Raw genomic sequence first — 12,083 nt, 5'->3', positions numbered from 1 at the left:
TTCTTTTCCTTTTCTTCCTTTCTTTGTTTACCCTTTCTTTCTTTCTCTCTCTTCTTTCTTTCTTTCTTTCTTTCTCTTTCTTTCTTTCTCTTTCTTTCTGTCTTTCTCTCCTTCTCTCTCTCTTCTCTTTCTTCTCTACTCCCGGTTTGCTCGCTGACGAGCCCTTCTACCGTTAAAAACAAAAACAAAAACCAAATGTGGTGATGTGGGGTGTTGGGGCAGAGTTGGGCTGCTAAGGTGGAAAGGATGAAGTGCTCGCCCCCGTGGCTCTGAGTGCTAGCGGAGTCCGGCGTAATTCTGCTACTGTACCTGGGTGTCCGCGAGCGATTTCGCTACCTGCCCCAGGTGCAGTAGCAGACTTGCACTAGACTAGCACTCAGAACCACGGGGAGCGAGCACACGTCTCCCTTCCACCTTAGCAGCCCAACTCTGTGTTGGGGCAATGGGAACGATTCAGATCAGGTCAAAAGCTTCCAACTCCCTCCTGGCGCTTCAAGGAAAAGGGGAGACCTCCCGCGCATCTCTTTGGTTTTCTCCTGAAATCAGCCGGGCTTCTTTTCGGCCCAAATGGATCACAAGCCACCACACAAGTTTTGCTAGACGTAAATCCGGCGCGGGGAGGGGAGGATTGACCCTCAAGCCAACTAGAGGCTTTGTCCGGGGTAACAGCAACGTTCCCTACTTCTTCCTTCAAATACACTGCTCAAATAAATAAATAAATAAATAAATAAAGGGAACATTCAAATAACACGCCTTAGATCTGAATGAATGAAATATTCTCATTGAATATTTCATTTGCACAACTCTTCCATTTGCACAACAGCGTGTGAAATTGATCAGTGTTGCTTCCTAAGTGGACAGCTTGATTTCAGAGAAGTTTGATTTATAGGAAGTTATATTCTGTTTTTAAAGTGTTCTCTTTATTATTATTATTATTTTAGCAGTGTATTAAGCCTGCTGCTACTCCAGTTCCTCTGGTTAAGAACAGCGGGCCTCCCAAACCAAAGATCTCTTCCTAACACCCACACACACAGCTCACATCAGGCAGCAAGAGGGACAAGATATTTCGGAAATCCCCAAAAACTGCGTTTTCCCCGAAATGGTCAAGAAAAAATTCCAAGCACGTTTCCTTCCTTAATCCAATCAAGGTTTCAAAAAAAAAATATGGTATTTTTGGACAAGTAAAAACACGCTTAGAATTCACCTCTTCTGAATTCACGCTTGACTAAACCGGGGGGGGGGGGAGGCAAGGCGAACTTTTGAATGCACCGAAGGTGACGCGGGACCCCGCTTCGTTCCGGGCAAAGAAAGGGCCTTTTCAGCACGTTAAGCGGCTCCTGGGGGTGGGGGGGAAGGCGGGGGAGGAGCCGTAAACTGATTAAGGAAGGGAGTTCGTTAAGTTTGCTTTTGGGAGGCTGGCCTCGTGGTCTGTTTGCTCGTGTTTGCTTTTTAAAACTGCAGGCCGAGAAAAACAAAACAACAACAACAAAAAGCCCACCCATCTTTAAACTCTTATTTGGAATTCCCCTAAACAAAGCACACTGCCACACCGAAAAGCATTATTTGGACCGAGAGTGGGGAGGACGGAAAAAAAGGGAAGGGAGGGAGGGAGGGACAGACAGGCGGAAGGAAGGAAGGGATGAAAGGAAGGGACAGAAGGAGGAAGGGAAGAAAGGAAGGAAAGAAGGAGGGAGGGAAGGAAAGAAGGAAAGAAGGTGGGAAGAAAAGAAGGAAAAAAGGAGAGAAGGAAGGAAGGAAAGAAGGAGGGAGGGAGGGAAGGGAAGGAAGGAAGGAAGGAAAGAAGCGGAGCAGAAAAGATCTTATGGGAAAGCAGCCATCAACACGATCTGGGGGGAGCGATCTGGGGGGAGCGAAGGAGAGATTATATCTAAGGATACAACCGGGTCCACTTTGCCTTCGACAAGGGAGAGCTCACGATAACGGTAGGGTCCTTCCTGCCCCCATATGCTCAGCAGCCCCAACCTAGGCTTCTCTTCCCAACAAGGGAAGAGCCCCGTGCTGCAGAGGTTGACTTTGCAGTCATAAACCTCCCCTCCTCCACACAACACCCATCAATGTAGGTGAGATAAACTCCAGTATTGCTTGAAGGACGGTCAGCTTAGAGGAATAGCCAGGTAAGTCCGACCGCAAGGAGGATACCTCGGAGATCCCCTTTGTCCAGGGATCGTAGTTTGCAAAGACGTGGCGGGCCATCCCCCAGTATTGGGGAAAAGAGCTTCCTCTCTGGTCTCAACCAGGACCTTCTCTCTGTTCCGAGCGATTTGAAGGGGTAAACGTGTCTCTGGGGGGGGGGACTGGAGCCTTCTTTGGCCTGGACCATTTGGACAGATGTTGGGAGGTTGAGGTCCGCCATTCGCTGCTGGGGAGCTCAGAAAAATGGTTTTGTGACCTCCACCCTTTCCTCGTCTGGCCAATGCCTAGCTGAACCAACTCCCCGGGGCCCCCAAAGCATATTTTAAAAAAGCATCCATACCCACATGTGCCAAAGGCTCACAAGTCTATTGGAGGATTTTTCTCCGGAAGTCAGTTAATGGCGTTAAACTGACTTTGGGCGGATAGAAACTTTTTGAAACCGGTAGGAATCCCACAGAGCAAAGCTTTGGATCATTGCAAAGGCTTACACCCCCTTTGCTTCTCCTGGGAGTCAGCCCCGGCCAAAGGAGTCCCTTACTTTTTAGTAGACCCATGGAGAGCTATGCAGCAAGAGGGCCTCGTGGGCCTGAGTCTCAAAGGATGCTAATCCGAGTGGCTTCTGGAGCCGGAAGCCCTATCGCCCGCTTTAATATGAAGCAAGCCGGCAGGAATATATACTGCTCAAAAAATAACAATAATAATAAAGGGCACATTCAAATAACACATCCTAGATCTGAATGAATGAAATATTCTCAGTGAATATTCATTTGCACAACTCTTCCATTTGCACAACAGCGTGTGAAATTGACTGTCAATCAGTGTTGCTTCCTAAGTGGACAGTTTGGTTTCACAGAAGTTTGATTGACTTGAAGTTACATTGTGTTTTTTAAGTCTTTCCTTTATTTTTATTTTTTTTGAGCAGTGTGTATATGTACCTTTTTTTTTAGCCTCGAAGCCCAGTTGTGTGGGAGGAGTAGGGGGAGAAAGAAGGCGGGAGACATTGACCAGCAATACAGAAAACACACCAACATCACTAAATAGATAAGAAAAAAAATGGAATACTGTATTTGAATTTTTTTTTAAGAAAGTTTGTACATAGAGATAGGACACGCAATAAACAAGTGGCATAAGCATCCTACGTGAATTTTAGAAGAGACTCCAAAACAGCTGCTATTTAAATACTCAAAATGCGCTCTTTTTTTTTTTTTTGCATAAGAAAACTACAGTGGAACCAAAAGCCTCGTTTCTTCTATCACTGAGGTCCCTTTTGAAAACCCAGCCTGTCACCTTTTGACAGCTAAGTTTGTGCAAGAAACCCAAGTCAGGGAAAATGTTGTTTCTTTTCTGTCTTTTTTTTTTAAAAAAAAAAGAGGGGGGGGAAGGAAGGGGAAGAGGGGGAGGGCAAGACAGGGGACACAAGAAGAGAAGAGCAAGTATCATATACAAGTATTTTCTACACATATATTACAAACTGGGGGGGGGGGGGAGCGGGGGGAAATGACCTCATCATTAAGATATACATAATTCATATAAAATTTGAAATAAAAAAAAAAATCTGTTACAGTCCATTAACTATTCTTTTTCCACATTTATAACCAGTACCCACACAGGCAGTGACAGAAGTGTAGAAAAAAAGGTGCTTTAGGAAGAAAATGATTGTCTGCTGAACAAAAAAGAATAACATTTTTTAAAGAAATAAAATAATAATTAAAAAAAGAGAGACCACAACGGAGGAGGAAGAGGATAGAGGAAGAGAAGGAGGACAAACCAATTGCATCTACTTTTAAACTGTCACTTGGATTTGGAAACAAAAAAAGATCAGCAGAGAAAAAGGCTGATTAAAAACCCAACAAAAAAAGTGATCAACATTGGGTTTTTCCCCCTCTTCAAAGAGTTCCTTTAAATTTTTCTAAAAGCTTTTCTCTCTCTCTCTTTTGTACAAATTTGATCCACGTTTTCCTTTCCCCGCACACCCTAGTCTTTATTATTATTGTGTTCATTTAGTATAGCGAATATTATAATTTTCCCCAGATGCAAACTGAATCATTATCATGCAAAATGGGTGAAACGCAGTCCCATGGGAAAGCGCAAAGGTTGGAATGAAATTTATAAAAATTAAAAGAAAGCGCTTCAAATGTGCTTTTGTCCTACAAAGAATACAAATGTCACCTTTCTTTCTTTCTTTCTTTCTTTCTTTCTTTCTTTCTTCTTTCTTTCTTTCTTTCTCTGTTCCCTTTTCCAGTAGTAATAATATTCATAACAGCACAATATTATCACAATTATGATTTCCCGGCTGCAGCATCAGAAATACACAAGGTTAATTTTGTTTTTGTTCCTTTTACCAAGTGGATCGTTTCTTTTATTTCTTCTGCTTTGTTTATATTTATTTTAATTCGATTAAGTGTCTGCTTCTCTCTCTTTTTCCGCTTCTCTTTCTAGGGTTGTTCTGAGGTGTCTTTATTTTTATTTTTATTTTGTCTTTCTCAGGAGCGGGGAGACACAGTTCGTCGAGGGAGTTGGCTGGGCGCTTGGTCGGGACGGGACGGGGGTTGGGTGGGCTTACTTCGCCTTTTGCTAGTTTTCTGCTTTAATTATTATTATCATTGTTATTGTTTCCTTAGCTTTTGTTTTGTTGCCGTTCCTTTTCCGTGTATCATACATCACATTCTGAGTCGCTTGGAGGTTACCGAGAGGATGGAGGTCCCCGTCTCGGCTCTTTCTGTCAAACTGGAGACGCTGGTGGTGGGGCTGGCCGCCGTGGACGGAGGACTCGGCTGAACTGTGAGTGGGGCAGCCCGGTCCGAAAGGACCGCATGCCGCTCTGTCCGATCGCCTGGTGCTGGAGCCTACGGGGAAGGCGGAGAGACAAAACCGACAAGGACAAAACCTTCGCTCAGAAGCAGCAGAGCCGCCGAGAAAGAAGCGGAGAGGAGGAGGAGGCGCCCTTCGGGCTTAGCTCCCGGGCCGCATAAAGGCGCAGCGCGTCTCCGAACCCAGCGGAATCCCCAGACGGAGATGCTGGGAACCGAGGCCGGCCCAAGCTTTCTCTCCCGCCGTTTCTTCCCCTCCCTCCCTCCGCCCCCCCCAAACTGGCAGCTTAGCCTGAACCCTCGGCGTCTGCTCTGCCTCTCTCTCTCTCTCTCTCTTCTGCCCCCCCTTCCTTTTCCGGTCAGACTTCCTCCCTCCTCCGCCACGACCTTAGTTCGCAAAATAAACTGCCGGGCCGTCGTCTGCCGACTTTGCCATTTCGGTTTGCAGCCCTCTCCCTTCCCCTCCTTCCTCCTCCCCTCCCCTCCCCCACGCCTGCCCTCTTCCTCTCCAAACGAAGAGAAAGAGAGAGAGAGAGAGAAAGAAAGAGACACTGAAAGAGAGAAAGAGAAAGAGAGAAAGACTGAAAGAGAGAAAGACTGAAAGAGAGAAAGACTGAAAGAGAGAGACACTGAAAGAGAGAAAGAGAGAAAAAGAGACAGAAAGAATGAAAGAGAGGAGAGAAAGAGAGAGAGAGAAAGAGAGAGAGAAACGCAAGCAAAGATCTCTTGCCCTTGCCTTCCACCTCGCCTCCCTTGTGTGTGTAAAATGGGAAAACACTCGCTCGCTCGCTCTCTCTCTCTCTCTCTCGCTCTCGCTCTCGCTCTCTCTCTCTCTCTCTCTCACACACACACAGGCGGGGAAGAGGAAATTTGCAAGGACTCATTGACGCGTCCCCGCGCGCGCATCCTTCTGCCAGGGCCTCCCGCGCAAGGCTGGTTTCATTTGGAGCTCTCCTCGGGGTTCCTCCGCCTCGACGGGCGAGTGGGGGTGGGGGAGACCTTTGGGGCCTGCTTTGCTTTCAGAACCTCCCTCCTTAAAGTGTCCCCGGTCCCTCGCAACGCGCCCTTCCACCCGCCGGGACCAAACCCCCGTTTCTAACATCGAAGGAGACCCCCCACCCTCTGTCCTGGATGGTGGGCAGCAATAGCAAAAACACTTGGACTTATATACCGCTTCAGAGCGCTTTACAGCCCTCTCTAAGCGGTTTATAGATATTGTCCCCCAATAATCTGGGTTGTCATTTTACCCACCTGGGAAGGATAGAAGGCTGAGCTCCCCCCCCCCCAACCAGCCCCCCTTTTCCTGGAAAGCCACCCAGAAAGGGGGGAAATTGTAATGGGCGCAATGTAAACAAACAGCCAAACAAAAGTGGCGGGTCTGCTGTTTGGGGAGGGAAGGGAGCGAAACCTGCGCGCAGTGCTGGGCGCCTTCAGTCCCCGCACGACCCGGGAGGGGAAAGAGGACGCTTAAATTTGCTTTTCCAACCGTGTTGGGGAAAGCCCCGCGTTCGCCAGACAAAGGAAGCTGCGGCCAAAAGCCGGGCGGGGAACCTTATCCGGCCACTGACCGAGGGGTTTTCCACCGCCATCCATTTTACCCTTTACCCAACTCGGTTGCAAAAACTGCCTGGAGTTGCCCGGGAGATTTTGGGAATGAGAAGTGAGTGGGTGGGGTGGGGAATATGCCTCGCGCCCTTCCGGAGAGAGGGGTTATGTCTAGATTTAGCCAAGTGGGAGATTTGACCGACCGAATCAAAGAAGGAATTTTTTTAAAAAAAATTGAACCGTGTTTTGAACCGTCAAATCCTTTTTTAAAGTAGGATCGGGGGATATTTTTAATTCTTCTTTTCTCACCCGGCGGTGAACTGTTTTGTTTTTGTTTTTTAAATAAATCGCCTTGTCCTTTCCAGTCTGTTTACTTCTGCGTTTAAGACCGCTGCTGCTGTTTTCTGCTATTGTTCGATTATTTATTCCCCACTCTATTTCTTTCCCGGTTATCTGTCCTTTTTTACATTAATCTCGATCAGACAACCCAAATGTTTACACCTCTTGTGTGGCGTGTGGGGATTAGACGCCATTCTCTCTCAGATCCCACTGAAAATTAAGTTTTATTTCACTTTATTTCCCTGCCTCAGAATTTGGTACGGAGTTTTACAATATAAACAAAACACGGAATTAGAGCGAAAAATCAACTTGGGTTTTGTTATGTTTTTTTTTAAAGGAGGATTTTCTCTCCCTACGTTATTTCCCGCAGCTGCTACCTTTTTGAATGCCGTGTTAAAATAATCGAAGCCTCCTAATCAATAACCAAGCCAAAAACCCCACCCTCGAATCATATAATAACTTATCATATATATATTTAAATATCCAACTGTTTAAAAAATCCCGCCCTGTATATTTATTTACACACTCCTAAATACGCTGCAAGTCAAACTATCCGGACCCAAAACAACCTGGGGAAGAGAAACAACTTTAAAAACTATTTTAGATGTATTAGTTTTATAATATTTTTATGGGCGAACCCCTCTCCTTGTTTTTGACGGCGTTAATGAGAAAAGAAGAGCGAAGGCCCCTTTTTTCCTCCTCCCTGGAAAGGGGACGTTTTCCTCTGTCTACTCAGAAGGAAGAGGCAGGGGGATCCGGAGACTTTGCTCCAGAAGCCCCACCACAGCGCGGAGAAAAACTGGCCCGGCAGGGAGAAAAAGGAGAAAAATAGTTCTAGACCCAGACCAATAAAGGCAGCCGCCTTTCTGCTTGCAGGCAGCTTGGAGGTGGCTGTTGTTGAGCTGTTTTCTCCCAATGGCCGTTTGCCAACCCCGCCACAAAAGAGAGAAACGCGCCTCCTGGAAACGCGGGCCGAGGGGGGGGGGAATCCAAATTTAAACGCAAAGGGCGGCCTGTTTCCTTTTGGTAGGAAGCCGAGGAGGAAGGAGGCTTCCCTCTCGGCTTTTGAGACGACTCCGCCCGTCCCTGGTTCAAACCGGCGGCGAGAATTAACGCAGCCCCCCCGGTAGGCAAGAAGTCACGCGCGCTTTCTCGCTCGCTCGCTCTTACACAAGCACACACATCCAGAAGACGCGAGTCTATTTTTTCGAGGGGAGAAAAAAAGGGGGGGGAATAGGAATTGAAAGGTAGGGGCAGAGCAGGCTCAAGAAAGACCATCGAAACTTTGGAGCCGAAACACACACACACGGGCCTAAAACCAAACCTGCCCTTTTAGACCCCCAAGGAGAAAGAGGCGAAAGACAAACCTCCGGGCCGAGAGGCCCCGAAAAGAGCCTAGTCGCCCAGCGCCAGATTGGGAGTTGAAAAAAGGAACCGGCCGGGCTCTTTTCCTACGACCTCTCGGGAACTCGCGGGTTTTCTTTAAGGGGACCTTCTCCGGCCCGCAGCAACGGGGGAGGCGTGCAAGACGGTGCAAGGGGGTGCAAGAGAGTATAAGGAGGTGCAAGGGAGTTCAAGGGGGTGCACGGGAGTGCAAGAGAGTGTAAGTGAGTGCAGGGGATGTAAGGGAGTGCACGAGGGTGCAAGAAAGTGCAAGGGGGTGCAAGAGAGTGTAAGGGGGTGCAAGGGAGTATAAGGGAGTGCAAGAGGATACAAGGGAGTGCAAGAGGGTGAAGAGAGTGTAAGGGGGTGCAAGGGAGTATAGGGGAGTGCAAGAGGATACAAGGGAGTGCAAGAGGGTGCAAGGAGAGGGTGCGTTCGCGCGTGTCGGGGTACGCGTCCTCCCTCCCTCCCCAGAGAGCCCGGGCCTCCCCAACTGACCTGTTCTTGGCGGCGGCCGCCCGGTCTCGCTGCCGCCGGTTCTTGAACCAGTTGCCGACCTGGGTGGGCGTGAGGCCGGTGGCCTGGGCCAGCTCCCTTTTCTTGCTGGGGTTGGGGTAGGGGTCCTGGAGGTACCACTCCCGCAGGAGGCTGCGAGTCCGTTCCTTGAAGCAGTGCGTCTTCTGCTCGCCGTCCCAGATGGTGCGCGGCAGGGGAAACTTCTTGCGCACGCGGTACTTGTCGACGGGGCCCAGGGGCCGCCCGCGCAGCTTCTCGGCCTCCTGGTAGTGCGCCTCGAGCCACATGGCCTGCAGCTTGCCGTGCGACTCCTTGGTGAACTTGTGGTTCTCCAGGATGTGGTAGAGGTCTCGGAAGTTGCCCGTGTGGAAAGCCACCACCGCCCGGGCGCGCAGGATGGACTCGTGCTTGTTGATGGCCTCGCAGGCGCCCGGCGCTACCGGCAGGGACCACAAGAACCGGCCCAGCCTCTCGATGTCGCCCGTCTCCTCCAGCGTCTCGCAGACACTGGCCACTTGCTCCGGGGAGAAGTTGAGCGTGGGCAGCTGGAACATGGAGGGCTCTTCCGGGGCTCCCCGCGAGGCGCCTCCTCCGCCGCCGCCACCCCCGGCCGCTCCGGTGCTACCCCCGGTGGCGGCGCCGCCGCTGCCCCCGCCGCCGCCTCCAGCTCCGGAGCTGCTGCCGCCTCCGCCGCCGCCAGTGGCCAGGAGAAGCGAGCGGTGGTGGTGGTGGTGGTGGTGGTGCGGGTCGCTGGGGAAGTTTGGCAGGAAGAAATGGGTGGGATAAAGCTCTAGAGGGGATCGGAACACCATGGGACCCAGCCTGGCGGACGGGGGAGGGCGGCGGAAGACGGGGAGCGGGCGAGGCAGCCGGGGAAGGAGGCGAGGAGGAGGAGGAGCAGGGCCAGAGGAAGAAGGGACGGGGATCAAGGAGAGCAGGGAGCGCGGAGAGAGGCGGACGGAGGAGACCAGCGAGAGGAGGAAGAGGGGAGGGAAAGGGGGCCCAGGCACCCCGCGCACATCCACACCCGCATAGAGACCCTCATCCGAACCCAGACATGCACAGACACGCGCGTAAACTCACACTGCCCCCCCTTCTCTCACACACACACACACACTCAATCGCTCCCCCCTTATTTTCTTTTCACACGCACTCGCACTCCCTCGCCCGCGTACGGACGGGCATCTGCGCGCCGGCTTGCTCGCTCAGGCAAACCTCCCCGGCTTGCACACGCGTCTTGCACACACACACACACGTTCACGCACACACCTCCGAGAGCCAAAGCGGCCGCCGCCGCCGCGGCGCAAGCGAGATTTCAGGGATGCGGCCGCGGTCGCCCTAATGACAACAGCCTCATAATATCTCTCTTAAATCCGCCGTGAGTGCAGCGCCCAAGCATTTTGTTTCGCTTTTTCTATTGGCCTGGCGGGTGTCGTTTGGCGTCGCCATAGCAGCGCCCTGCCAATCACTGTCAGCCTTGCCAATCATCGGGGACTACGTAAGAGAGAGAGCTCTTAGCGCTGCGCCCAAAGGCGGGGAAGAGGAAGGCAGAGGGAGGGACGGAGGAGGAGGGAGGGAGGAGGAGGAGGAGGAGGAGGAGGAGGAGGAGGAAGGCGAAAAGAGGAAAGCTTGGGCGCGCATTGGTGTGTTAATCTTTGGCAAGTCCTAATCTGAGCCCTTCCACCCACCGGCAGGTCTCTCTCTCTCTCTCCCCCCCCCCACTTCACCGCCTCCCCCCTCACTCACACCACTAAATAAATAGGGCAATAAAACGTACGGGGCCTGGGCGCTGCTACTTCTCTGAAATGAGATCCAGGATTAGAGTTCGAAGCTGACCGTGTCTTTTTTTGAGAGGGGAGGGGGAAAAGGAAGGAAAGGAATGGGGGAGGGGGTGGAGGAGAAGGAGAAGGAGACGATCGGGGCCAAGTGGGGATAAAAGGGCTCCGAAGGGAAACGATTTACACATGATTTGCACGTAGCTGCCCCCTTCATTCTGCCTATCTGAGCACTAATAGGGCCGGGGAAGGGGAGCTAGATGAGATCATTAGGCCCATCCTCAGGCCGCTGACCCCGCCGGCAGCAACCCAGGCTGGGGTGGGTGGGTGGGGGGTAGTGGATGGGGTGGGGGAGGGAGGGGGGTGGCGAGGCTCCAGAGGCGAGAGCGGGAGCTTCCTATCTTTCTTTCCCTCCTTTTGCTCACCCCTCTCCCCCCCCCCCCCCGCTAGGATTTGCCAGAGGTAACTTCCACAAGAGAAACTTTATCCCGAGTCTGGATCTGGGAGGTTCCGGGAGAAGGAAGCGCTTCTCCCGGCTTGGAAATGCAGGCACAAAATCGGTGGTGGAGGAGAAAAGGCCCCGATTCCTGGAGGTCGTATTGGGGGGGCGGGGGTTGGTTCGCCGGGGAAACCCCCCCTCCTCCTCCCAGTTCACCAGGCAGAACTTTCACTGCCCAAATTGGCCACCAGAAACGCCGAGCCTCTGCCCGGTTTGGGTCAGCTTCAATTTGGATCTGCTTCAGTGGAAGCGAGGGTTCGCTGGGTGGCGTGAAGTCTAGCTTTGATTTCCCTGCAGCTGATTTTGCACCCTTTTCTTAGTTCTCCTCTCACACACTCCCTTCTTAGCCGTTTTGTAAACTCGCTCAGTGTTGTTCTATGGATTTTACTTTACACCCGTCCGATCAACCGCGCACCCCAACTATAATTTTGGATTTTCGGTTCCCTTTAATTCCCAGTATTGTTTAAAAACTTCTTCTTCTTCTTCTTCTTCTTCTTCTTCTTCTTCTTCTTCTTCTTCTTCTTCTTCTTCTTCTTCTTCTTCTTCTTCTTCTCCTCCTTCTCCTCCTCCTCCTCCTCCTCCTCATTATTATTATTATTATTATTATTATTATTATTATTATTATTATTATTATTATTATTGCATGCATACAGTATATAATATATAATTGCATGCATGCAAACATGCATATACATGCATGCATGTAGATAAGTATGTAAGTATCATACATGCATGCATGCATGCATGATACATACATACATACATACATACATACATACATACATACATACATACATACATATAATATTCATATTTATCTGTGACTGTTTTATTTGCGTGCGTGACCTCGCGCAATGCATATAAAATATCTCTCCAAGGCGAAACCAAATTGCCTGAACTCTTGACATCCCCGACAGCTAAGCCGGCCTTCTGGGGTTGCCGTCCGCCTCCATTTATCCTTTAGGTGCGTTGCTTTTAAGGCGATTTTAATCGGCATCTTGAGCTGGCAACTCCTTTGTTTCGTTTCGGCGGAGATGGAAGTGTGATTTACAGAGATTTGTA

The 12,083-nt window shown here is 50.4% G+C and overlaps 1 protein-coding gene across 1 annotated transcript; it reads right to left on the bottom strand.

The window, feature by feature from the left end:
* Window positions 1–4,797: 4,797 nt before the first annotated feature.
* SIX3 (SIX homeobox 3) lies at window positions 4,798–9,559 on the bottom strand. Its single transcript, XM_070741399.1, is given in 4 exon segments — window positions 4,798–4,919; window positions 4,921–4,954; window positions 4,956–5,000; window positions 8,730–9,559. Coding segments are annotated over 4 exon segments (1,014 nt in total). The 3' UTR covers window positions 4,798–4,814.
* Between the last annotated feature and the right edge of the window lie 2,524 nt (window positions 9,560–12,083).

The sequence above is a fragment of the Erythrolamprus reginae genome, chromosome 1 (genome assembly GCF_031021105.1).
Source record: "Erythrolamprus reginae isolate rEryReg1 chromosome 1, rEryReg1.hap1, whole genome shotgun sequence".
Lineage (NCBI taxonomy): Eukaryota > Metazoa > Chordata > Lepidosauria > Squamata > Dipsadidae > Erythrolamprus > Erythrolamprus reginae.
Note: the sequence above shows the minus strand (reverse complement) of the source record. Positions and strands in the feature narration are given on the sequence as shown.